This window comes from Hyperoodon ampullatus (assembly GCF_949752795.1).
Source record: "Hyperoodon ampullatus genome assembly, chromosome: 2".
NCBI lineage: Eukaryota > Metazoa > Chordata > Mammalia > Artiodactyla > Ziphiidae > Hyperoodon > Hyperoodon ampullatus.
The window spans coordinates 169,121,255-169,149,169 of record NC_136915.1 but is presented as its reverse complement, the minus strand read 5'-3'; the positions used below and the strand labels follow the sequence as shown (position 1 = coordinate 169,149,169).

The following is a 27,915-nucleotide window of genomic DNA, read 5'->3' as shown; positions in this document are numbered from 1 at the left end:
AATCACCTTTTTTAATTTTTATTTTTAATTACTGTAATGCGGTTGATGAGTTTGTATTAGGAATAGATGTGTCAGCTCCACTGTTCTCTTGTTTAGTTTCTTTTCACCAGTTACCTGTTGCTGTGTAACAAATTTGGCAGCTTAAAAAGACAAACTGAACTGGGCTTACCATTTCACACAGTATCTGAGGGTCAGGAATCTGGGAGCCACTTAGCTGGGGGTTCTAGCTCAGGTTTTGTTGGTTCTCTGTCAACAGAATTGCAGTGAAACTGTCATCTGATGCTGACTTGACTAGGGCTGCTGTTTTAAGCTCTCTTATGGTGGCTCATTTGTATGTGGGCGGCTCACAACAGATTTCCTCAGAAAAAATAAGGAGGGACAGACAGACATCTCTCACCCAAGATGGAACCCCTAGGCTTTCATAGCCTGTTCTCAGAGAAGACAGCCAACACTCCTGCCTTATTCTACAGGTTACACAGACCAATCCTGGTACACTGCTGAGAGGGGACTACACAGGGTGTGAATAGCAGGAGGTAGAGACCATTCGAACCAAACAGGGTTTCCTTGTAAAACCATTTATCTCTTTTATTTGGTTAAGTGTAGTTGAATCAGGTAATGCAGTCACTAAATCTGCTCACTTGGGCACATGTAACTAGCAATAGTAGACTGAAAACGAATGAGAGCATGTATCACTGTCAATCCTTCTGGGTTATGGAACTCCCCCCGCCCTTCTTCAGGACACCTCAGGTATAACAGTGATTTTAATCTCTGTATCAAACATTGGTGAAGCTTAATAGGGAAGTTCTAATATTTTCTTCCCTGACCCCAGTATTTGCTTTTGGTGGTACCCTCTGAGGCAGGGGTCCCCAACCCTTGGGCCGCAGACCAGTACCAGTCCACAGCCTGTTAGGAACCAGGCCGCACAGCAGGAGGTGAGCGGCCGGCGAGTGAGGAAGCTTCATCTGCCGCTCCCCGTCACTCGCATTACCACCTGAACCATTACCCCCCCTCCCCCCGTTCGTGGAAAAATTGTCTTCCGTGAAACCGGTCCCTGGTGGCAAAAAGGTTGGGGACCGCTGCTCTGAGGTACATGCTCTCTGCTTTGGAAGCCACTGCTCTTGACTACCTAAACACCTTCAAAGTCTAAATTTCTACTACAGCCTAGATTAGACTTTCACTATTCCTTCACTATGCTTACTTGCTTAACTTCTCTTGAAATGTGCCTAGTTTGGTTTCACTCTGTTCCATTTTCAGATTTTTTTCTTATTTTTTCTCTCTCTTCATACCAGATGTTGCTTGTTGGAGAGATGGTGGTAAATCTGCTAGTTCGCCTTTAACATCTGACCAAGATGAAAAGTCTGGCCAGGATGAAAGCACAGCTGGAACATCAGACCAAAATGATATCCTCAAAGTGGTGGAAAAGAGGATAGCTTGTGGTCCTCCACAGGCTAAACTGAATGGACAACAGCCTGCCCTTGCTTCCCAATACAGAGCTATGATGCCTTCTTACGTGAGTATTGTTGAATCAGCAAGTGGTTAAATAAGAGGTTTTTGATCTGGATTCCAAGGAAAGAATTGGAATGGGAAAAAGTTGAGGTCTTTATTTTCATTAACATCTAACTAAAAATTAAAATTTTCTTTGATTATGAATTTAGGAATCAAATCACAGAAAGTATCAGCAGTACCCATGTTTTATCCTTAAGGATCGTAGGTATTTTCATATCACATTACATTGTTTTTAGGTATTGCAAATATTGTTTATACTCAGCATTACTTCAAAATAGTTATTAGTGTTATTTAATGAAGCACATACATTACTGTATCACAAATTTGTTTTTTAAATATTGTGGTAACAGAATTTTAGTAGTAATACTGTGTTTTTAATTATGCATTTAAAAACATTTCTGTGAGAAGAGGTCTGTAAGATTTATCAGACTGCCAGAGGGGTTGTTCATAGCTCAAGAAAAGGTTAATACCTGCTTTAGTTCTAAAGTTTTTATTAGTATGCCTTGAATTTAAAAAAAAAAAACTTTTTATAATGGAATATTTTTAACATTCAAAAATAGAAATGATAAAGCGTGAGCTTTCTTCCTCCCATAACTACCATACATCTTCAACAGTTATCGATTTGTGGTCCATCTTTTTTACCTATTTCTTACCACCTGGGATTAATAAAATCCTAGATACATCAACTCATCCATATATATTTTAGGTTATATTTTTAAAGATAAAGACTAGGGGAAAATCCACAGTGCCATTACCACACCTAAAAAGAAATTCTTATTTATTTATTTATTTATTTATTTATTTTGGCTGGGTGGGGTCTTCGTTGCTGCGTGCGGGCTTTCTCTAGTTGTGGTGAGCGGGAGCTACTCTTTGTTGAGGTGCATGGGCTTCTCATTGCAGTGGCTTCTCTTATTGTGGAACACGGGCTCTAGGCGTGTGGGCTTCAGTAGTTGTGCCATGTGAGCTCAGTAGTTGTGCCATGTGAACTCAGTAGTTGTGGCTTGCAGGCTCTAGAGCGCAGGCTCAGTAATTGTGGCACACAGGCTTAATTGCTCCGTGGCATGTGGGATCTTCTTGGACCAGGGATTGAACCTGTGTCCCCTACATTGGCAGGTGGATTCTTAACCACTGCGCCACCAGGGAAGTCCCTGAAAATTCTTTTTAAAATACCAAGTCAATATTCTAGTTTCCCTGATTATCTCATAATTAGGATCCAGGTAACATCTATTCTTGAGATGGTTTATATTTTTCTTAGTAATCTTGTTATCTATGGGTACCTCTTTTCCTTTATCTCTTGTTTCCTTTGGAGCATATCTATTACAATTTATTTGTTTTCCTGTGGTTTCTCATGGTCTGGATTTTGCTGATTCCATCTTTGTAGTTTCATTTAATATATACTTCTGAGGGGACTTCCCTGGTGGTCCAGTGGTTAAGACTCCACACTCGCAATACAGGCACGGGTTCAATCCCTGGTCAGGTAACTAAGATCTGCATGCCCCACGGTGTGGCCAAAAAAAAAAAGAGAAAAGAAACAAAACTTAATAGTGGTTGCTTCTTGGGCACGGGAAATTTAAAAAATAAACAAATATATATATACACACACACACACACACACACACACACACACATATATATATACTTTTGACGCCCACATTTCCTATAAATTAGTAGTTAGATTCGGTGCCCTCATTCATTTGTTTGCTCTCAGTCTACTGTGAAATTATATGGCAAGTTACATGTACTCAAGTAAATAAATTTACATTTTTTGAGAAAACCATTAATCTCAAAGGAAAGAACAATCTAGTTCATACATTTATTTTTCTTATGACTTAACTCCTAAGTAGTCAAGGTCCAACCATATTTTCTATTTTTTCTTTGTATCATTACTTAACCATTCTAAGGTAGAGGGAAATAAATTATTAAATACAATTACTTGTTAAATATTTTCTTAAAAATTTGGGGTGAATGATAAAAGTCTTACATGCTAACCTGACCTTGAATAATGATTTGCATCCAAATACTTGTCTCCTAAGATTTTTCAAATTGTGCTTCCAAGGACCCCTCCCTGAATATCCAGGCGTAGGGATAAGGGGGAAGGTAAGAGGGGAGACCAAGTGAGCTTTGTTCCCAATTTCATTAATGAATTTATTCAAATAAAATGTTTCACTAAACAAAAACATTTAAAACACGATTATTATGTGTTGAGAACTTATAGTTGTTTCTGCATTTTTTTTTTTCACTTTATTTTTCTGGCTGTGTTGGGTCTTCGTTGCAGTGCATGGGCTTCTCATTGTGGTGGCTTCTCGTTGCAGAGCACAGGCTGTAGGCGCGCGGGCTTCAGTAGTTGCGGCACGCGGGCCCTAGAGTGCATGGGCTTCAGTAGTTGCAGTGTGCAGGCTCAGTAGTTGCGGCGTGCAGGCTCTAGGGCACGCAGGCTTCAGTAGTTGTGGCTCGCAGTCTCTAAAAAGTTGGGGTGTGTGTAACTGTAGTGCAGGCTCAGTAGTTGTGGCGCACGGCTTAGTTGCTCCGTGACGTGTGGGATCTTCCAAGACTAGGAATCAAACCCATGTGCCCTGCGTTGGCAGGCGGATTCTTAACCACTGCTTCTCGTTGCGGAGCACAGGCTCTAGGCGCGCGGGCTTCTGTAGTTGCAGCGCACGGGCCCTAGAGTGCATGGGCTTCAGTAGTTGTGGCTCGCAGGCTCTAAAAAGTTGGGATGTATGCAACTCTAGTGCAGGCTCAGTAGTTGTGGCACACGGGCTTAGTTGCTCCGTGGCATGTGGGATCTTCCAGGACTAGGAATCAAACCCATGTCCCCTGCACTGGCAGGCGGATTCTTAACCACTGCGCCACCAGGGGAGTCCCCTGTTTCTTCAGTTTTTGTGGCAAATTTCCAAATTTCAAACATTTATTAATACCACATGAAATTAATATCTATGCCTAAATAATCAGCAGAAGGATCTAATGCAACTTAACCTATGAACATTTGCCTCCAATAGTGTATTTGCTAATTTCAGTGCAAAGTGTGATGCAACCGAAAATTCTCCAGAGTATTCCCCAAACAAAAAGCTTCTCCTGTTGTGTTTCAGCTGTTGCTTATCTTAACTTTTGCTCCAACCCTACTTAGAAATTTCTTCTTAAACAGCACAATCATATAAACATAGCCTTACTTCTAGTATAAAGTAATTCCCTCATCAGTTTTTTTAAAGAAAAACTATTTCAGGATATAAATTATGTATTTAAGATAATATAATTTCATTTTTTAAACATTATTTAACCTGGATATAAGCAAATAGTAAATAATCAAGCACTCCTTGACATTTCTTCCCTTCCAAATCATAGGATGAATCCTTTGGTGTTATTATTTGTCTTCATAATCTTAGAATTCTCCTAAAGTCAGATTCTCAAAGCCAAGTTCCCGTGGAGAGCATCATCTTTGGGCCTCTGTATATAATTACTATCTGTGTGATGACTCAGAATCCACCTATGCCCTATCCATAGAAAATCTCTCAATTAGCTCCCTACCCACTTCCTCCTTCAGCTCTGTTGGGTCATGGACTATCCTTTTATCTGAACTGAGTTCCTTTTTATCAGCAAATCTGCTTTCAGTTAATCTACTCTTGCATTAGGATGAGGTCTCACATTATATCATTTCAAGTATTGATATTTGAACTTGGTTAAGAAACTGAAGTAGTAAGAAACTGAAGTTTTCTAGGGTGCATGCATGTCGTTTTTACTTTTTCATTTCAGTACACAGTCATTTTTATGTAACTTTATTAATGGGATAACAGAAGTTCTTAATAAGATGTGTCCTAGTTATTATCTCTATTTGTAATGACTTGGTGGAGGCAGTAGATTTATAAATGGCTTGTTATTGAGGGTGAATGATCATCTATACCTGTAGATAAAATTAGTTATTGACAGTACTGTTTATTATAATCATTTCTATAAATTATAATTTCAGGCTTAGGGTAATCTTTCTTTAAAAAAAATAACTGGGTAGCTAGATTTTATCAATTTTTGTTTCTTTTATACAGATGTTTCAGCAGTATCCAAGGATGGCCTATCCTCCTCTACATGGTCCCATGAGGTTTCCACCTTCTTTAACTGAAACAAACAAGTAAGACTATTAAATGATTAAAGTTTGCAGGGTATATGTTTACTTGTTAAGATTTTCTGGAGGTTGAGTGGATTATGGGGATTTATTATTCTGTCCTCAAGGTACATTTGCCATTAACAAGTAATTGGCTAACTTTTGTAAGACAGAACAAAAATACTTTATTCTTCTAAAACTTTAAATCAGCTGACATAAAATTCTGAAAACTGAAAATTGTGGCCCCTAAAAGGGATGGCACTTGTTTACTCCTTCTTCCTTCCTTGATGTTGATAACCCCCATTCTCTTTTTTTTTGCTTAGTGTATTTTGAGATTAGTATTAGTCTTAGCCATATCATCCTTTAACATATATTTGTTTTATTTTAGATGTTTGAATACTTTGCTATTAAATATCTGCATAAGAAATATAATTATGTATTGTCTTAAATTTCTTCGCTAATTTTATAATCTCTTCATACATGTCAGGTGCAAAATATCTTGTATATCATGGTATAGAAAACTAATGCTGAATTGAAATGAACTAAATTCCAGTCTTTTAATATTTTCCTAATTTAGTGTCATTAAAACTTAGTATCCTTTTCTCTCATAACCTGTCACTGGTTAGAGGCCTTCGAGGAAGAGGCCCACCTCCTTCATGGGCCTCTGAGCCTGAACGCCCCTCCATCCTTAGTGCATCAGAGCTGAAGGAGCTTGATAAGTTTGATAACCTAGATGCTGAAGCTGATGAAGGTTGGGCAGGTAAGAGGCAAGATTAATTAAGCACTTTTAGTTTTTAGATGCTTTGAAACAGTCAGTCTGAGTTCTCCTTAATTTAATAGGTGCTCAGATGGAAGTAGATTATACAGAACAGCTGAATTTCAGTGATGATGATGAGCAAGGAAGTAGTAGTCCTAAAGAAAACAGCAGGTAAGTTGTGATATCTCTTACTAATAATAGTATGAATTTGTTGATGTAACATGAGCCATTTACGCAGAGAGGTTTCATTAATAGGTATTTGTTCCCCGCTTATAGAATTTCTACATTCTACTCCAAGGATTTTTACTGAGTGGGAAGGTGATTAATGAGCCAAATTTTAAAAGTGCAGATAATCAAGGAATTAAGAGTTTGATGTTTCTAAAGAAAATACATATTTTTTAAAAGAAGCTATTTAGATGCTTGTCATCTAATTGGAAATATTTTGAGAAACCATATTCGGGACCATTTAAAACTTGTTACTTACTTGACCTGATCCATATTTATAAAATTGGAGAAAAATTACTTGGGTTACAACAGCTGCTTCAAGTCTTTGATTTTTTAAACTTAGCAAGGAGCAATAAGGTCTTGGAAAATAGGAGCTTTTTCTCTTTTTTTCTGGAATATAGGGGCATCAGAGTCAGGAATATATGGGTTATGTAACATAAAAATTGGGCTCTTAAGATAAACAGGAGTTTGCATGCACATATTGGTATAATTTTTCAGCCATAGTGTTGTAATACACTGCTGTTTCATGATCAGTTGTGAGATGCATACTAAAATACTGTAGTTTGATTTCTCTTTTTCATTAAATCAGGACAAATTAGAATACATTAATTAATTAATTATCTGGAATATTACTCAGTTGTGTTCAGATGAGAGTTTTGGGTGGGGGTAATAGAAAGTGATGGAATCATATTGTGTGTCAAGTGTGAGTGTCCGTATTTGATAAGTACTATATCGCATCTTGTATCTTGTGGTGATAATCTGGCCAAGCCCAGGCCCCATCGCATTATAGATATATAGCATATATTTCTTGAATGAATAAATTAGCACTGCTAGGTTACAACACCATCTCATTCCTTGATACATTTTCCCCTGAAATCGTATGGAAATAATGTCTTTTTTACGTTGAGAAAATGCATTTACTTATGGTACATTCTGTCCACTCTATTTTTTATTTCACCTGGATTTTGATTCTTCAGTGAGGATCAAGGTTCAAAAGCCTCTGTAAACACTGAAAACCGAAAAGAAGCAGATGAAGTTTTCAACACTAAGTCATCTTCTCAGATACCTGCCCATCCATCAGTAGCAAAAGGTCCCTATGGGAAAGGACCTCCACTTAATCAGGTTTGTTGGACTCATGGAGATTCTTGTCACTGTGGACAAGTGACAAGGATGAATTGATCTCATAATCATAGAGTTAGTTGGGAAAAGACTTAGGAAATGGGAACTATATATTTTTTCTTAAATAGCTCTAGACCTAAACCATAATTTTATTGCATACTAACGAATTATCAATGCAGTAGCTAAAATTATCAAGTAGAAACTAAAGTTTCACTCTTCCTTCTTATAGCAGCTTGGGCATGTCAGAGTGGAGGGATAAATTGTTTTTCCAAACTAACATAACTGAAGTGCTTTATAGTTTACTGAATGCTTTGTAAATCCTAGTTAGTATTCATGTGTGAAATTGTATGTTATCTGAGTAGGGAAATCACACTAGGGAGTAGAGAAATCTATGTAGTCTGAGCCATTTTGAAGAATGTTGTTAAAAAGGGGGAAGTATGTGGGCAACAAATACACTTGATCCTACCTCAAAGATGTAGCAAGAACTGCACTGCAAAGTGAGAATTTAACAGGGCTATCTTCCAGAGAGCCTACTTCAGTAATTCATAGTATACTCAGCATGTATTTGTTGAATTCATACAAAACAGATGGAGGAATTGGTGCCTTCAGGGAGCTAAAAGTAAGTAGCTAACAGTGCCATGATAGGGTGCACATAGTTCTTAGAAAATTCTATGTAAAACGTTTCACAAAAGACTTGATACTTGAAGCAGGAATTAGCCAGTAAACAAAGGGAAGAGGGTGATTCCAAGCAGTGGGAACATGTTCAGGGTAGAGAAGTATAGTAAAGCATGGCCTAATCAAGAAGTCCCCAACAGTTGGACATGGGAGAGGAGTAAGAGAGCTGTGTAAGAACTAGTAGTCGTTAAGTCTTGTATGCTATACAAGAGGCTTGAATTTTATTCTTAAGGCATTGGTTAGCCATTGGAAAATAAATTTGTGGATTCTGGAAAAGAAGGATTTTTTTTAAATAAAATCTGTGTTTTGTGTGACTTTTAACTTACTGGAATAATGGGGAATGATAAAAGAATAGAAAAATATAGACCATATCTTGATGTTTTGATTTGCGTGCATGTGTGTGACACTGATATGTATCATAGCAAGTGAATAGTCTCTATATATCTGGTTCCAATGTTATAGATGTTTCTTTTCCTTATATAAATTTGAAAGGTTTAGTTTGCCATTAGAAAAAGAATTGTGCTTACGTAAAATAAAAATTTGAAATTAGAGGCATACTTCTTCACAGCCAGATTACCTGGGCTAGAACTCTAGAATTTGTACACTAAGACTCTACTCTTAACAAAGTTAATTTGAGATTGTAACCTTAATTAAAATGGCTGAGTGATTGTATAGAACATAAAGTTATTTTGTAGAGACTGATGTACTTTTATTTAAAAAGAGAAAAGGATAAAGATGTTTTACTTTTTGCAGTCTTTTGGTCTCACTGAAAAACATTGCAGTCAGAAATATTTCAAGTAGATTTTTTTTATCTTACTTTGTAAAAATCCTTTTCTTTATAATAGGAACGTGGACCATCTTCACACTTGCCACCACCTCCAAAGTTGCTTGCACAGCAGGTAAATTTTAACTAAATGCTTGTTAATGGTCTGTATGTATTATTCACCCTATTTGTTTTAATGGAAACGTCCTCTGTGTGTTTCTTATTTATAATTTTTATGAAACAGTTGTTGACTTTACCTTGTAGCTCCTGCACGTCTTCCTCTTTAGCCTGTCCCTCTTCCTTCTCAGCTGATGAGCATATTCCTAATTTTTCTAAGAAAATAAGAAGCAGCTCTTCTTCCCATTTGAGTACGCTTCCTGGTCTGACTTCTTTCCTGTTGCCCTTGCTCCTGAGGACGACGCTTCTGCTTGTTCTCTGGATCCCATCTTCTATCAGTTACCAGTAATATTCTCTCTCATCTTTAAAAAAAAGTTTTAAACACCAGCCCTTCTTCAACTCCCACTACACTCCATTTCCCCACAGTTTCCTACCTGTATCTCTGTTCCCCTTCATGGCAAAATTGTTTTAGTGAGCTGTTTACACTTACTGGCTTCACTTTCTCTCTCGTTAACCCTCTCCAGTTATGCTTTCATCTCCCCACTATACCTTTGAAACTGTTATTATCAAGGTTAGTAAAGACTGTTCCATCTTGCCAAATACAGTTCTCTTGTATTCATTTACTAATCTCAGCAGCAGTTGACATAGTTAATCTTTACATCCCTCCATCCTTCTTAAAACTTTTTGAAAACTTGCTGTTTTGTTCTCTTTTTTAAATTTATATTCCTTCTGGACCTCCTATACTTAAACCTTTGGGTGTTGGAGGGCTCAGGGCTGTGTTCTCATTTCTTTTTCTAACTATATTCTTTCCCTGGGGGATCATCTGATGGCACTCAGTAAGTATCTCGAGCCCTTAAAGCTCTGTCCTGACTTCGAAAGTCATGTATTCAACAATCAGCTCAGCATTTCCACTTGGATCTCTGGTAGATATCTGACAGTTAATAGTCCAAACCATAACAACCCCCACCCACACTTAGGCAGTTCAGCTACTGTCTTCCCTATCTTAGATAATGACATTGCTGAGGTTAAAACATAGAAGTCACTCTTATATCTTTCTTCTTTTTTACCTTACATCCAACCTAATCAATCAGCAAATTGTCACCTCTACCTTTAGAATATATTCCTATACTGAGTACTTGCTGCCACCAGATATATTTCATTTGGACTTAACAGGTCGTCTTGTTTTCCTGTCTTGCTGCCTTCTCACCCACTACCTCCACCCCGAATTCTCCTATAGCAGATATAACTTTAAATATGTATATATTTATATATCTTATATTACATGTATATGTTTTACATATATATGTATACACACACATACATACATACACTAGGTCAGTTATTCCTTGCTCAGGTTCTTTTCATGGTCTTTAAAGTTTCTGTCTCCTTTTCTGATTTCATCTACTTTTCTCTCTCTCTGTTCTTGCCACACAGGCTTTATTGCTCTTGTTTTAATTTTACCCTCAAGACATTTTACTTGCTGTTGCCTCTAACCAGAAGACTCTTTCTGAGGTTCTTGCTGTGATCGAGTTCTTCGCTCAGGTATTAACAATGCACAGGCCTTCCCTGATCACTGTACAATGACAGTGCACATACCATCACCATCACCGTCATCTCCACCAGTCATTTTCCTTTTAACCACTGAATGCTCTTTGTAGCATTTCTATACACATAGAAGCTAAAACTAAAACATCTAGCAGAAAATGTAGAAGAAAGTCTTTATGAACTTGGGCCAACAAAAAGTCTTAGATAAGACAAAAAATGCAAGAATTAGAAAGAAAAAAGAAATCGATCAGTTGGACTTTGAAAAACATCTCTAAGGCAAAGAAAAGATATCACAGGAAAAATATTAATACATCTGATGAAGAACTTGTATGGGGGTGTGTGTGTATTTAAAAGACCTTACAAGTCAATAATAAGACAAAAAGTCCAACAAAATGATTTGGACATTCACTTCATAAAATAAGGTATACAAGTGGCCAATAAGCACATGAAAAGATGTTCAGTATCTTTAGTCAGCAGGAAAATGGAAAGTAAAACCACATTGAAATTTTGTTACACATCCAGAATTTAAAAGGCTGATGACACCAAATATTGGGGAGGATGCAGAGCAGGTGACACCCTCATATGTTGCTCGTGGAGCTGTAAAACCTTGTAATCACTTTGGAAAACAGTTTGGCAGTTTCTTATAAAGTGAAACACATATTTACTATATGACTTGGCAGTTCCACTCTTAGGTATTCATCTAAGAGGAATGAAAACATACATTTACACAAAGATTTAGGCATGAATGACCATAGCTGTTTTATTTCTAGTTAAAAAAAAAACTGGAAGCAATCCGTATGTCCGTCCACAGATGAAACAATATGCCTATGATGCCATACTGTGCAGCAATAGAATGGAGTAAACTGCTGCTACACACAGTGACCTCAGAACCATTACCCTGAACGCAAGAAGCCAGATACAAAACAGAATATAACTTGATGTATCCATTTTTGTGAAATTTTAGGAAAGGCAGATCTACTCTACACTGCCAGAAGTAGATTGCTGGTTGCTTGAGGTCAGGGATGCAGGCAGAGGACTGATGAAAATGCTCTATATGTTGATTGGGGCAGTAGTTACCTAAGTTTATCGTTTGTCCAAACTCATCAAACTATACAGTTAAAATATATATATCACATTTTATGTAAATTATACTTCAATGAAGTTGCTTTTTAAAAAATGCTTACTCTGTGAGTTTACAGTGTAAATTAGGTGTGTTTATATAATTACTTTGTTTTTGCAGTTTGTCTTTCAAGCTACAGATGAAGTAACTAAATACCAGAGAGATTAAAACAGTTTGCCTAAGACAGCACTGTTAGTAAATGGTAGAGTCTGGATTCATGGTTTGTTTGGGTTTTTTGCTTTTAGTATTCAGTTCAGTGTTTTCACCATATCATTATTTTCTCTTTTGTACGGATTCTGACTAGTTATATGGCTTTTAAGGTTTCTTCACCCTAATACTATTAAAAATCTTTTTTTTTTTTTTGGCTGCGTTGCTGAGCATGGGCTTCTCATTGTGGTGGCTTCTCTTGTTGCGGAGAACGGGCTCTAGGTTCGCAGGCTTACAGCACATGGACTCAGTAGTTGTGGCACGCAGGCAACCTAGAGCATGTGCACTTCAGTAGTTGCGGTGTGTGGGCTCATAGTTGCGGCGTGTGGGCTCTAGAGCGCAAGCTCAGTAGCTGTGGCGCATGGGCTTAGTTGCTCCACGGCATGTGGGATATTCCCAGACCAGGGCTCAAACCCGTGTCCCCTGCATTGGCAGGCATATTCTTAGCTGCTGAGCCACCACAGAAGTCCCCAAAATCAATATTTTTAAAACAAATTTTTTAGTTCCTTGATATTGCAGCTCTTCATGTGCTTTTTTCATCCTGCTTGTCTTTGCAAAGTTGCTGGCATTTTTAGGCTTTGTAGTAATTGTTTTAGAACACGTTAGTTGAAAATTAAATCATTAAAACTCAGCCTCTCAGGTCATCCTCCCATTCTCCACCATGGGATCTAGATACGCCTTTCTGGATCTTTCAGTTTAAAGATAGAATTCTCTCTACCCAAGCTGCTTTTTAGGAATTTCCTCTCCTTTGGCATGTCAGCAGCAGCAATGTCTCTATGTCCTTCACTTAGCATCTTTGACTGTGTGCTCTTTCCTTGTAACTGTATCTCAATCTTCTCAGGGCTCATGTGGTGCCATGTTGCATCTTTATGGACTTCTTTTCTCCCTCTTTAGGCATTCCATCTCTGGAAGTTCCTGCTAAAGCACTCACATTCTAAGTTTCCTTTGTCTCTAAATTTAAATTTGAAATTCATGTTGTGACAACTTCTGATTTTATTCAGCAAATACTGAGTGAGCAATAATGTCTGGCACAGTAAATAGGTACACACGCTCAGTAAATATTTATTAGATGGCTGGATTAATTATTCTCGAAAATTAACTGGATTTACTATTTTCCCCACATTGTTACTTACTTGCATTTTAACGTGTATGTTTTTCAGGAAAATTTCTGACACACTGGAGAATTTTGCTCCTGCTCCGTGTCTATGATATATCCTTTGTTGTCATACTCATCTGATAATTTATCTTAATGTTTCAGCATCCTCCTCCAGACCGACAGGCAGTACCTGGAAGACCAGGCCCTTTCCCCCCTAAGCAACAGGTCCCAGATGAAGATGAAATATGGAAGCAAAGAAGAAGACAACAGTCAGAACTTTCTGCAGCAGTGGAACGTGCTCGTAAACGGCGTGAAGAGGAAGAGCGAAGAATGGAAGAGCAAAGGAAAGCAGCATGTGCAGAGAAGCTTAAACGATTAGACGAAAAGCTTGGCATAGTGGACAAACAACCCTCTCCAGAGGAAATTAGAGAAAGGGAGCGAGAAAAAGAACGAGAAAAGGAACGAGAACGTGAGAAAGAACTTGAAAAAGAACAAGAATGGGAGCGAGAGAAGGAGCGGGAAAAAGAAAGGGAAAGGCAACAGGAGAAGGAAAAAGAACTGGAGCGAGAACAGGAAAAACAGAGGGAAATGGAGAAAGAAAGAAAGAAAGAAAAAGAGAAAGAACTAGAACGGCAGCAAGAAAAGGAAAAAGAACTGCAGAAGATGAAAGAACAGGAAAAGGAATGTGAGTTGGAGAAGAAAGAAAGGGAGAAAGTGGAGGAAAAAATTGAACACAAAGAACCTACTTTAGAGCCTATGGTAGAAAAACCAGAAAGTGAAAACAGCTGTAACAAAGGTATGATAGTCTTGTTTGTCTTTATATAAGCTTTACAAAAGACTTCATATTACATGTGGATATTGGATGTTTTTGTATTTTTAAAATATGTAATCCAAATAAAAGTGATTAGTTTTTTTTGGATAAGGTTGAATTTTATTGGATACTTTAAAATGTTTTTTTCTGTAATTTTTTTATTATGATAAAAAACATGTAACATAAAGTTTAGCATCTTAACCATTTTTAGGTGTACAGTTCAGTGGTATTAAAAACATTCATAATGAATCATCACTACCATCCATCTCCAGAACTCTTTTCATCTTTTTTTTTTTTTTTTTTTGCGGTACGCGGGCCTCGCACTGTTGTGGCCTCTCCCGTTGCGGAGCACAGGCTCCGAACGCGCAGGCTCAGCGGCCATGGCTCATGGGCCTAGCTGCTCCACGGCATGTGGGATCCTCCCGGACCGGGGCACAAACCCATGTCCCCTGCATCGGCAGGTGGACTCTCAACCACTGCACCACCAGGGAAGCCCCTCTTTTCATCTTCTTAAATTGAAATTCTGTATCCATTAAACAGTAACTCTCCCCAGCCCCTCCATGGATGGTGATTCTGCTTTCTTTCTGTGTGAGTTTGACTATTCTCAGTACCTCATGTAAGTGGAATCATACAGTATTTGTCTTTTTGTAACTGGCTTTTTTCGCTTAGCATAATGTCCTTAAGTTTCGTCCATTATAGCATATTACAGAATTTCCTTCCTTTTTAAGGTTACTAATCATCATGTAAGTACACACACACACCACATTTTGCTTACCCAATCTGTTGATGGACACTTGGGTTGATTCCATGTTTTACCTATTTTAAATAACACTGATGTGACTGTGAGTGTACAGATATCTCTTTGAGACCCTGCTTTCATTTATTTTGAGCCCAAGCATACCTCAGAGATGTTGCAGGTTGGGTACCAGACCACTGCAATAAAGCAGATATGGCAGTAAAGCAAGTCACATGAATTTTTTGGTTTCCCAGTGCCTATAAAAGTTATGTTTACACTATTCTGTAGACTATTAAGTGTGCAGTAGCATTCTGTCTAAAAATATATGTATGCTGTATGTACATACCTTAACTTAAAAATACTTTAATGCTAAAAATGCTAACCATCAATGAGCCTTCAGTGAGCCATGATCTTTTTGCTGTGGGGGTGAGGGAGGGTCTTGCCTCAGTGTTGATGGCTGCTGACTGATCAGGGTGGTGGCTGCTGAAGGTGGGGGTGCTGTGGCAATGTCTTAAAATAAGACAGCAGTGAAGTTTGCCACATCGACTCACTCCTCCTTTCACAAATGATTTCTTTGTAACATCAGTGCTTGTTTGATAGCATTTATCCACAGTAGATCTTCTTTCAAAATTGGAGTCAATCCTCTCAAACCCTGCCAATGCTTCCCAAACTAAGTTTATGTAATAATGTTCTAAATCCTTGGTTGTCATTTCAACAGGCTTCACAGCATCTTCACTAGGAGTAGATTCCATCTCAAGAAACCACTTTCTTTGCTCATCTGTTGGAAGCAGCTCCTTATCCATTCAAGTTTTATTGTAATATTGCAGCAATTCGGTCATATCTCAGGCTCCACTTCTAATTCTAGTTCTCTTGTTGTTTCCACCACATCTGCAGTTACTTCCTCCACTGCAGTGTTGAATTCCTCAAAATTATCCAGTGCTAAGTTGAATAAAAGTGGCAAAAGGAGGCACCCTTGTCTTGTTCCTGATCCTACAAAAAAAGCTTTGTCTGTCAACATTGAGTGTGGTATTAGCTGTGGGTTTCTCATAAGTGGATTTTATTATGTTGAGGTAGTTTCCTTCTGTTCCTAGTTTGAGTATTTTTATCATAAAATGTTGAATTTTGTCATATCCTTTTCTGTATTAATTGTGATGATCATGTGTTATTTTCCCTTCATTCTGTCAGTGTGTAATGTATTGATGGATTTTTGTATGTTAAACGATCCTTGCATCCCAGGAATATATCCCACTTGGTAAACGGTGTATAACACTTTCAGTATACTGCTAAATTCTGTTTTCTAGTATTGTGTTGAGAATTTTTCCATCAGTGTTCATAAGAGATATTTGTCTGTAGTTTTCTTGTAGTGTTCTTGTTTGGCTTTGGTATCAAGGTGATGCTGGCTTTGTAAATGAGTTAGGAAGTGTTCCCTTCTCTTCAATTTTTTGGAAAAGTTTGAGAATAATTGATGTTAGTTGTTTAAATGTTTGGTGGAATTCGCCAGTGAAGCCATCAGGTCCAGGGCTTTCCTTTGTCGTGAGATTTTTGATTACCAAGTCAGTCTCCTTACTAGTTAAAATTCTATTCACGTTTTCTATTTCTTTGTGACTTAGTCTTGGTAGATTTTTTGTTTTTAGGAATTTGTACATTTCATCTAGGGTATCCAGTTTGTTGGTGTACAGTTGTCCATAATTCTCTCATAATCCTTTTTCTTTCTATAGAATTGGTAGTATTGTCCCCATGTTCACTTCTAATTTTAGTAATTTGAGTCTTCTTTTTTCCTTAGTTCACCCCCCCACCCCAGCTAAAGATTTGTCAATTTTGTTGATCTTGTCAAAGAACCAACTTTTGTTTTCATTGATTTTTCTCTATTTTTCTATTCTCCTATTTTCTTGATCTCTGCTGTGATTTTTATTTCCTTCTAGTAACCTTGGGTTTAGTTTGTTCTTATTCTCATTCCTCAAGTCGTAACTCTAGGTTACTGATTTGAGAGCTTTCCTGTTTTTTAATGTAAGCATTTATAGCTATAAATTTCCCTCTTTGCTTTGCTTTTGCTGCATCCCAGACGTTTTGGTATGTTGTGCTTTTGTTTTCATTCATCTCATAGGTATTTTCCAATTTCCCTTGCACTTTTCTTTTTTGATCTTTTGGCTGTTAAAGAGTGTATTGCTTAATTTCCACAGATTTGTGAATTTTTCAGGTTTACTTCTGGTGATTTCTAACTTCATTCCATTGTGGTTAGAGAAAATATTTTATATGATGTCTGTCTTTTTAACTCTTGAGAGTTGATTTGTGTCTTAACGTGATCTGTCCTGGAAATGTCCCTCGAGAAAAATGTGTTATGCTGTTTTTGGGTAGAGTGTTCTGTATATGTCTGTTGGATCTAGTTGGTTTATTAAGTCCTCTTTTTCCTTATTTATCTTCTCTGTGGCTATTTTAGCCATTATTGGGATTGGAATGTTGAAGCCTCTATATTTATATATATATAAATTCGTTTATTTTTGGTTGTGTTGGGTCTTCGTTGCGCACGGGCTTTCTCTAGTTGCAGCAAGCTTGTGGGTACTCTTCGTTGCGGTGCGCAGGCTTCTCACTGTGATGGCTTCTCTTGTTGTGGAGCACAGGCTCTAGGCACATGGGCTCAGTAGTTGTGGCTCGCAGGCTCTAGAGCGCAGGCTCAGTAGTTGTGGCACATGGGCTTAGTTGCTCTGCAGCGTGTGGGATCTTCCTGGACCAGGGCTCAAAGCTGTGTCCCCTGCACTGGCAGGTGGATTCTTAACCACTAAACCACCAGGGAAGACCGAAGCCTCTAACTATTAATGTGTAACTATTTATCCCCTTAATTCTGTCAGTATTTTGCTTCATACATTTTGATGGTCTGTTACTAGGTGTATAAGTGTTTTATAATTGTTGTATCTTGCAGTATTGAACCTTCTATTAGTATTTAATGACTTTCTTTATCTCTTGTAAAACTTCTTTGATTTAAAGTCAATTTTGTCTCATGTTAGTGTAGCCACCCTGCTCTCTTTTGGTTACTATTTCCATGGGATATCTTTGTCCATCTTTTCATTTTCAGTTTATATATATATTTGGATCTAAAGTGAGTTTATTGTAGATACCGTATAGTTAGATGACCTTTAATTCTATTTTGTCTGCAAAATTGTATTAGCTTCATAGTTAAGAGATGCTGATTCTTCTCCTACTCTTTCTGATTCCAAGACATTTAACTACTAAATAAAATTTCATTTGTTCACATGTGTTAATACCTCTAAAACTTAAGTTGAATAGAGGTTAATGGGAATTTTGGATTGTCATAATTAAATGACTGTACTCAGTTCATAATTTCATATTTGTTTTTCTACCAGTGTGAATAGAAAAGCTTCCGCAGGTCATTTATATGCTTCCCAGACAGTAATTATGCTTTTTGAAAAAAGCCTTTGCTGGACTTCCCTGGCAGTCCAGTGGTTAAGACTCCGCGCTTCTACCTCAGGGGGCGTGGGTTCAACCCCTGATTGGGGAACTGAGATCCTGCAAGCCGCACAGTGCTGCCAAAAAAAATCAAAAGCCTTTGCTAGCTATAATCAGCTTTTTTGTTCTTTCCCAACTTGGCTTATAAACTCTAATTAATAAAACTTTGCTCCAAACTTGCTGTAAAATTCAGTCTTAATGAATAGCTTGAGTTCACAGTGATTTAAAATAGAAATAGTTTTATTTCAGTGTATTTTCTGCTACGGAAATACTGAAATTTTTTTTTACCTCAAAACCCATGCTCTTTCTATAAGACCCTGCTGCTTGAAGTTATAAAGCTGTTTAAAGTTTTGCTTTAAGTTTTTATCTATGTTCTGGGTTACCTTCAAACTTGGTCCTTAATGTAACTATAAAAAGAGTAAGAGTGTTTTATCTCACTTTTTTAAAAAAATAAGATACAGCCCATATGGATTATTTGTTTAGTTACCAGATATCACAAATTTTTATATTAAGCCATCTAGAGATAAGTTGATATTGATAATGGGCTTTTATTATATATCTTAAGCACTTTGCTCAAAACACTCTAAAAAGGTAAAGTAAAATTTCTCACCACAGAAATGAAAAACATTTGTATACTTTAAAATTGGTGAATTCTGAAAGAGAACAACCTTAGGGAATCTCATTCACAGTTAATGAGAAAGGACCATGGATTAGAAATAAGGAAATTCATTTTAGTCCTAGTTCTGCCAGTGAATACATGTAATGACCCTGATTGATTAATTTAACCATCAGCAGCCACTATATATACATAATTAATTATGGTTTTGTTTTTAATAATCGTTATTTAGTGACACTTTTATTTTCATTCACATTTTATATGTCCTCTGATAGCAGTTTAATTTTAGCTGGGTTTATCATGAGATGTACCCATTTCATTTTTTTTTTTTTTTTTTTTTTTTTTTTTTGCGGTAGGCGGGCCTCTCACTGTTGTGGCCTCTCCCCTTGCGGAGCACAGGCTCCGGAGCACAGGCTCAGTGGCCATGGCTCACGGGCCTAGCCGCTCTGCGGCATGTGGGATCTTCCCAGACCGGGGCACGAACCCGTGTCCCCTGCATCGGCAGGCGGACTCTCAACCACTGCGCCACCAGGGAAGCCCCCATTTCATTTTTAAATGTTGCACCTACTTGGCTCTCTTTTCTCTCTAATATTTTATTTTTTTAACATTTTTAATATTGAATGTAATACAGACAAAATGTGATTTGTGATTCTTTACTGCATCGTTTTACCATTGGCATTACATTAGCTTCCCATTAAAATCCACCCCTAATTCTCTGAGAAAAGAATTTATAATATGCATGACTTTGTAGTTGTGACAAATGGCATTCTCTAGAACGTATAAGGCTCTGGTTTTCTTTGGGATGAGAACTTTTTTTGTGTGGGGGGATGTGTATGGTTCTCCTCGTGTATCATAATTGATACCGTTTACATAAAATAATGATTTTAAACTATGATGACAACAGAGTGATCACCATCTATCTTCAAATATATCACAGAATAATGATTTATATATTTGAAGATAGCTGGTGATCACTCTGTTGTCATCAGACTTAGATTCATTAGTTTTCTTTATAGATAACATCCCCTGATCAAAAAAATTTTTAAGTAAACCAATGTGTTCTATTTTAAGTATTTATAGGCCATTTGTGTTTTCACCTAAGTCCTAGAGAACCCCAAGTAAATGTTGACAGTAGTGTTAATATTTAGTGAATCAGTGCAAAATAGGTAGTATTTGAAATGGTTTATTATCACAAAATATCAAATACAGACATTTGTATGGTAAAGCATTTGGGCATGTGATTTCTGTCTTAATCCAGCTTTGAGAAAGTCTAGGGTTTTGTTAATCTAATGTTACCTCATTGATGGTTACCAATATTAAAATACAAAAGTGTTTTAGAGTAAGGATGCTTTCTTCCTTGTTAACTTTTTAAATATATCAATCTAATTACTTCACTCCAGTACAAACAACATGTATTTGTCAAGTGTCATTGATGAGTATAAATTATCTTTCACCTTTCCTTTGGGCAGAAGATGACCCAGTTTTCAGTAGACGAGATAGCAATCGCAGTGAAAAAGAGACCACACAAGCAGCACATGAAACAGAACCAGAATCAGGGTCTCAGCCTCGGCCTGCTATATTATCTGGCTATTTTAAACAGTTTCAAAAGTCTTTACCACCACGATTCCAGCGGCAGCAGGTAACAATAAAAACATTTTATCTTGTATGTGTGATTTAAAAGGTTTATTGTTCAGTAATATAAGAAATAATTTGACATAAAACTCAAAATACACAAAGCATACAAATTTTCCCTGAAAAATTTCCTCCTTTTAAATTAGTAAAAGTTTGTTGATAATGGCTTTACTGTGAAACTTCTGTGTCGTTCCTTTTTTCTGTCTACCTCATTTATAGAAACCATCTTCCTTTCTAGGAAGTGGTTTCTCTAGTATAATTAATGAGTGATTCGTTGCTTAAGTCAAGTGTAAGGCAAAATGTCATAACTTATTCTTTGTTCTTTTATCTTGCCACCTCTCACTGTCAAATGTGTTTGGAATTCTTTTCCCTCAAGGTTTCAAAAAAGCCTGTTTTCTGATTGATTATATTAATTTATTACATGGAACTAAAGTCTCAGATGTGGGGTCCTGCTTTTTTTAGGAACAGATGAAACAGCAGCAGTGGCAGCAGCAGCAAGGTGTACTTCCACAAACGGTTCCTTCACAGCCATCCAGTGGTGCTGTCCCTCCACCACCACACAGACCTCTTTACCAGGCCATGCAGCCTCACCCTCAGCATTTGGCTTCTATGGGTTTTGATCCAAGGTGGCTCATGATGCAGTCATACATGGATCCGCGAATGATATCAGGTCGACCTGCTATGGATATTCCACCCATTCATCCTGGTAAGTTTAAGTTGGCATTGTCTCATGGCTCACTTGCAGTTTTGCAAGTTCAAAGTTTTTCATTTTCCCCACGTTTTTAGTCTTAATTCCTTTGAGAGTTATAATCTAGTAAGAACTTAAATAGGACTTTTTAATCATAAAATTGTGTGTCTTCTCTCAGCACAGAGTAGTTAAATGCCAGGTACTGTACCAACAGTGTGGTAAGACCAAAGAGAAAATATGTTTTCTCTCTTGCAAATACTATTTTAAAATTTTCAGATGGAAAATTACTATCTTAGTTATAATATCTGTTATTCGCTACATTGTTTTTATTCCATCAGGTGTTTGAGCATTTGAATTTTGTCCATATATTGTATATTACAGCTTTTCAACTTTCTATATCATTTGCCAGCCTAACACTTGGATTTCCTAATAGGTTAGCTAAAAACAAATAAAATAGCAGTCTTTATCAGAATAAATCCAGATAATCCAGTACCAAGACAGTGCAGAGGAAAATTTAAAGGTGACAAAAATATGATCAAGAATCACATCTTTATTTTAAAATTTACACTGAAAAATTTAAATTTAAGAGGCATAATTTATAGCATATTGATCGACTAAACTAGATTAATGGGATTTTCTATAGAAAATGTTTTTCTGAAAATTTATCACTTGGTGTAATTCTCATAATGTTTAACATGCGTAGAGTCACGGTGCTTGTTATCTGATTTTTATAGGCATTATCTTTTCTTTCCTTTAAAGTAAAATAGGCTGTTCTTATGGTTTTGCTTGCTTTGCTTCCTCAATTTTTAAATCTATTTAACAGCAACGATAAAAATCTCATTCACAGAAAAACTCAATATAATTTTCACTGATTATTTTTTTGAATTAATCAGTTTTACTTGCCAAAAGTATTTCTTTGGTTTAAATATAGAATGTCCAAATAGTAATTAAGTAATAATGTAGATTCTACGTCTATGATGATTTTGTTTCCTTTGTTCTCCTACCCCCATCCCCCAATCTTTTTCTGATCTTTTGTATAGGAATGATTCCTCCTAAGCCATTAATGAGAAGAGACCAGATGGAAGGGTCACCGAGCAGCTCTGAGTCATTTGAGCATATAGCTCGCTCTGCAAGAGATCATGCAATTTCCCTCTCTGAGCCTCGTATGATGTGGGGGTCAGATCCCTATCCTCATACTGAGCCTCAGCAGGCCACCACTCCCAAGGCAACAGAAGAACCTGAGGATATAAGGTAATTATTAAAATTATTAGTAGACCAATGGAATATTGTGGGGAAACGAAAACTGTGTAGTCTCTCTGAAGATCTTTCTGATTTAGGACTGAGCCACCGATGTGATTTTCTCCCATTTTAGTATGCCTTATTTCATTCTAGGACGAATTTTCCTTTTTCTGGCATTTCTGTATTGATTAGGGCATTTTGAAACGTAGTTCTGTACACTTAGTTAAATGCTGAAATTTAGTGGTAGATGTTAAAATTGGCAAGATTCTGCTGTTGATTAGGTACTTGACATGTAATGTGGCTAAAGTGTGGATGTAGTTCTTCCACTAACGAGAAATATGGTAGACATTTAATTATCGATATCTTATTTTTTTTTTTTTTTTTTTTTTTTTTGTGGTACGCGGGCCTCTCACTGTTGTGGCCTCTCCCGTTGCGGAGCACAGGCTCCGGATGCGCAGGCTCAGCAGCCATGGCTCACGGGCCCAGCCGCTCCGCGGCATATGGGATCCTCCCAGACCGGGGCACGAACCCGTATCCCCTGCATCGGCAGGCGGACTCTCAACCACTGCGCCACCAGGGAGGCCCTAATTATCGATATCTTATGGAAGTTTTCTAAGGCTGAGTTAAGGACAAACACTAATTTACAGAGTTACTTTGAAGTATCAGACAATTGGTGATCTCTAACACTTTATAACCATGAAATTAGAACTTCTGCCCTTTTAAGGAGCGTATGTTATGGTGTTTTAAAATTCTGATTCAGTGGGAAAGATGGACCTACTCTAGTGTACTCTCGTTATAAGTGGAAATTACTAGTTTCGGTATTAAAAATTCACGTCAGCATGGTCTAAACTTCCTCTTGAGGAATGAGCTTCATTTGTTTTTAATTGTGGGGGTAGAAACATAGCATATCTACCTTCCTATCAAAATTTTAAGTGTGTAGTATAAGCATAATGTTGTACAACAGATCTCTAGAACTTTTTAATCTTGCACAACTGAAATTTTTTACCCATTTAATCATACTCATTTCCGCCTTCCTCCTAGTCCCTGGCAATCACCTTCTGTGTGGATGAGTTTGATTATATTATATAGTATATATAAGCGGGATCATGCAGCATTTGTCCTTCTGTGACTGGTTTATTTCACTTAGTGTAATGTCCTCATCCATGACATAGCATATAGCAGGATTTTCTTTCTTTTTTTAATACTAAACAACATTCTGTTGTATGCATTTACCACATTTTCTTAAGCCATTCATCTGTCGGTAGGCATTTAGGTTGTTTCTATCTGTTGGCTATTATGAATAATGTTGCACTAAACTTTTTATAGAGACATAATGCTCTTTATGATTAGGATCCATTTTTCCTTTTTAAATTAGAGGGGTTATTTTGCTGTACATGTACCTGTGAGAAAGATTTTTGCCTTGATGGCTGTTATTTCTTTGAATTCTCCTTATCATAGGCCTGAAGCCCCATTGGATCAGGAACGGATAACTGCTGCTTATCCAGTAGAACATAGTCAGTTAGAGGCTCATCCAAAAGCAGACTTTGTCAGAGAATCAAGTGAGACAGAAGTACAGAAGTTTTTAAGCAGATCAGTGGAAGACATTAGACCTCATCATACTGACACAAATAATCAGCCTGCTTGTTTTGACGTACCTGATCAAAAGACTGTATCCACTCAAGAAGAGCGAATTTCAGCTGGAGAAAGTCAGCCTGCCCAGAAAAGAAGTGTTTCCCATGGATCTAACCATACTCAGAAATCAGAGGAGCAGAGAAATGAGCCATCTGCAAGCATTCCTAAAGTAACTAGCAGATGCATTGATTCAAAAGAACCAGCAGAAAGACCAGAGGAAAAACCAAAAAAAGAGGGCTTTATACGATCTTCTGAAGGACCAAAACCTGAAAAACTGTATAAATCTAAATCGGAAACTCGTTGGGGCCCAAGGCCTAGCTCCAGCAGAAGAGATGAAGGTAATGATAGGCCTGTGAGAAGATCAGGTCCTATTAAAAAACCTATACTTAGAGATATGAAAGAAGAACGAGAACAAAGGAAGGAGAAAGAAGGAGAAAAGGGAGAAAAGGTCACCGAAAAAATGGCAAAACCTGAAAAGACAGAAAAGAAAGAGCCTCTTCCTCCACCCCCACCACCTGTGGCACCGCTTCAGCCACAGTCAGTTTCACTGCCACCTCAACCAGAACCAGAGAAATTTCCTTCAGTAGAAACTTCACCTTCAACTTTGGTGCAAAAGCCACCTCAGGATACCGAGAAGCCTTTGGAACCTGTAAGTAGTGTTGAGGTAGAGCCTGCAGCTAAAACTGTAAACCAGCAAACTGTCACAGCACCAACAGTCAAGGAAGAAAAGCAACCTGAGAAAGTCATCAGCAAAGACCTTGTTACAGAGAGGTCTCGACCAGATTTAAGACCAACAGCTAAGAAAGAATCAACTTTACCCCCTAGGGCCTATTGGAAAGAAGCTAGAGATAGAGATTGGTTTCCAGATCAAGGGTACAGAGGTCGAGGCCGAGGTGAATATTACTCCAGAGGGCGAAGCTATAGAGGCTCTTATGGAGGGCGTGGCCGGGGTGGTAGAGGGCATGCTCGAGACTATCCTCAGTATAGAGACAGTAAGCCACGAGCAGAGCATGTGCCCCCAGGGCCCCTCAGACAGCGAGAAGAAAGTGAAACACGAAGTGAGAGCTCTGATTTTGAAGTAGTTCCCAAAAGAAGAAGACAGCGAGGTTCAGAGACTGACACAGACAGTGAAATTCATGAAAGTGCAAGTGACAAGGATAGTTTAAGCAAAGATAAACTGCCCAAAAGAGAGGAACGGTCTGAAAACAAAAAACCTGTAAAGCCTCCATCTTCTTTCAAGCCTGAAAATCATGTCCGAATAGATAGTAGACCTCTAGAAAAACCTTTTGTAAGGGATGATGATAAATCTAAACCAGGCTTCCTCCCTAAAGGAGAGCCTACAAGGCGAGGCAGAGGGGGAACATTCAGACGTGGTGGAAGGGATCCTGGAGGTCGCCCGTCACGCCCTTCCACTTTACGAAGACCTGCTTATCGGGACAATCAGTGGAACCCAAGGCAGGCAGAAGCTCCTAAACCAGATGATGGAGAGCCACCAAGAAGACATGAGCAGTTTATTCCTATGCCAGCAGATAAACGGCCTCCAAAATTTGAGCGAAAATTTGACCCAGCTAGAGAGAGGCCCCGAAGGCAGCGTCCTACCCGACCACCGAGGCAAGATAAACCTCCCCGATTTAGACGGCTAAGAGAGAGGGAGGCTGCTTCAAAAACCAATGAGGTGGCAGTGCCCACAAATGGCACAGTTAGTAATGTGGTTCAAGAACCAGTTAATACTGCTGGGGATGTTTCTGGGAATAAGACACCAGACTTATCTAATCAGAACTCTTCAGATCAGGCAAATGAAGAATGGGAAACAGCTTCTGAAAGCAGTGATTTCAATGAGAGGCGCGAAAGGGATGAAAAAAAAAATGCTGATTTGAATGCACAAGTGGTTGTAAAGGCTGGAGAGAATGTTTTACCTCCAAAAAGGGAAATAGCAAAGAGAAGTTTTTCTAGTCAGAGACCTGGCATAGATCGCCAGAATCGGCGTGGCAACAATGGTCCACCCAAATCTGGAAGGAATTTCTCAGGTCCTAGGAATGAAAGGAGAAGTGGCCCACCATCAAAAAGTGGAAAACGAGGGTGAGTATTTTGTGTTAGATATAATTACTTATGCACCTTCTCTCTTTTTTTTTTTGGCCGCCATGCGGCTTGTGGGATCTTAGTTCCCTGACCAGGGATTGAACCTGGGCCCTCGGCAGTGAAAGCACAGAGTCCTAACCACTGGACCACCAGGGAATTCCCTACTTTTGCACCTTTAGCAAAGCTAAAGGTATACTTCTTGGTTGAACTGTGCAAAGGAGCTAGTCTATAGAGGACCAAGACATTCTTCTCCTAGAATTTTTTTTTCTATTCTACAAGTGTAAGGGTGCTTGAGAAAGAGGTTAGTGTGTCTCAGGAGTCTTTGCCTGTTGTTACATTACATTTCCCAAAAGAGTCCTGTTAGGAATTTGTAGGTTTGGGAAAATCTACACACCTAGGGCAGGACCTATACAGTGTCTTCCATTTAGTAAATCATCTTACTGATGATGAGCAGCCTGCCTTTCTTTCCTGGTTTCTCTTTGGAAAACTGGTGCTCACAGGTGTCCTCTGGGACTTAAATTAATATGTTGTAACCATATACAGTCACTCTGGACTGGTTTCTAGAGAGTGAATGTTGAAACTTAAGGATAAATTATCTTCCTCACTCAAGTTGCAAACCTACAATAAATGATCCAGCTTAGAGAGAGGCCTAGAAAGCAAAGTCCTGCCCAACCACCAAGGCCACCAGTAACATAAATACCATGTCATTGGTGGTGTTTTTAAAAGAATTTTTCTCAACTGTGCTAAACTTGGTCTGTTTTTTTAAATATTAAAATGTTGGTTTTAGTAAGTTATTATTATTATTTTTAGTATTAGGAAACATTATAAAGTAGCATTATTCCTAGTTTTAAATCTAGGCTCTGGTATTTACTAGTAGTATAAACTCTGCTTCCTCACCAGTAAAAGGGGGAGAAAGTAATAGTACTTATAAAAATGTGTGAAGATTTAGTGACATGATATTTGTGAAACACTTAATGTAACACCTGGTATATAGTAAGCAACTGTTATTATGGCCTGCCTGTTGTTTTTTTTTTAAACCAATTCCCAGATTTGCAGCCTGAGCTGGTAGGAAATTTATTCAGGCAAAGTATCTTAATCTGCATTGGTTAGTTACTGACACTTAGCACTTCAGGTTACTATACCAGTCAGCGAAAATATTTTTGCTTTCTGATAATTTAGAAGAAGTTCCAGGGAAATAATACTACCAGTTGTGTTTGAGTACCTGCTTAACACAGAATTTAAACCTCCCTTTAAAAGTCAAAAGAATAGGATAACATATAAGTTACAATAACAACATATCAATAGTTGTTGACTGTAACCAAACTATTAGAATTTCAAGCAATAATACACAAGGGAAAAATTGATGTGATTTGTGTGCACTGTAGATCTCAACTACTTAGCAAGACTTTTGTGCTATGTAGATGTTAACAACTTTGAACCTGAAGAAATAGCAGTTACTGGCTGTAGTGAAATGAATGTTTTGCAAGAGTCCCATTTAGAAGAAATGAATTCATTCTTCACCTGTTTGAGGTCATGCTTTTTGTCAGCCTCTTGTTAAGCTTTTATCTTGAGTAATACTATAGACTGAGCTGAAAATGAATTGGTAAGGCCATTTTTCATGGTGTATTTTCATGAAGTTTTTATAAAATGAACCCAAGAAAAGAATCTTTTAGGTTAAAAAAAAACCCCTGTAAAAATACCTTTGGTTTTGTGACATGAATCATTTCCATATTAAAACTGGTTTTTAAAATGTTTACATGTATATAAATCTGATTGAACTTTTTAAAAAAAAACGTA

General features: G+C 37.8%; 1 protein-coding gene across 1 annotated transcript in view; it reads left to right on the top strand.

Annotated features, from left to right (window-relative positions):
• Window positions 1–27,915, top strand: part of PRRC2C (proline rich coiled-coil 2C) — a gene marked incomplete at its 3' end in the record, with an annotated part of 93,750 nt that overhangs the window by 30,396 nt on the left and 35,439 nt on the right. The window contains exons 6-16 of the mRNA XM_079697967.1: window positions 1,290–1,510; window positions 5,544–5,626; window positions 6,226–6,359; window positions 6,440–6,527; window positions 7,559–7,703; window positions 9,221–9,274; window positions 13,386–14,019; window positions 20,318–20,487; window positions 20,943–21,186; window positions 22,209–22,419; window positions 23,866–26,118. Of these exons, the coding sequence (XP_079554093.1) occupies window positions 1,290–1,510; window positions 5,544–5,626; window positions 6,226–6,359; window positions 6,440–6,527; window positions 7,559–7,703; window positions 9,221–9,274; window positions 13,386–14,019; window positions 20,318–20,487; window positions 20,943–21,186; window positions 22,209–22,419; window positions 23,866–26,118 (4,237 nt within the window). The remainder of the gene's footprint in view (window positions 1–1,289; window positions 1,511–5,543; window positions 5,627–6,225; window positions 6,360–6,439; window positions 6,528–7,558; window positions 7,704–9,220; window positions 9,275–13,385; window positions 14,020–20,317; window positions 20,488–20,942; window positions 21,187–22,208; window positions 22,420–23,865; window positions 26,119–27,915) is intronic.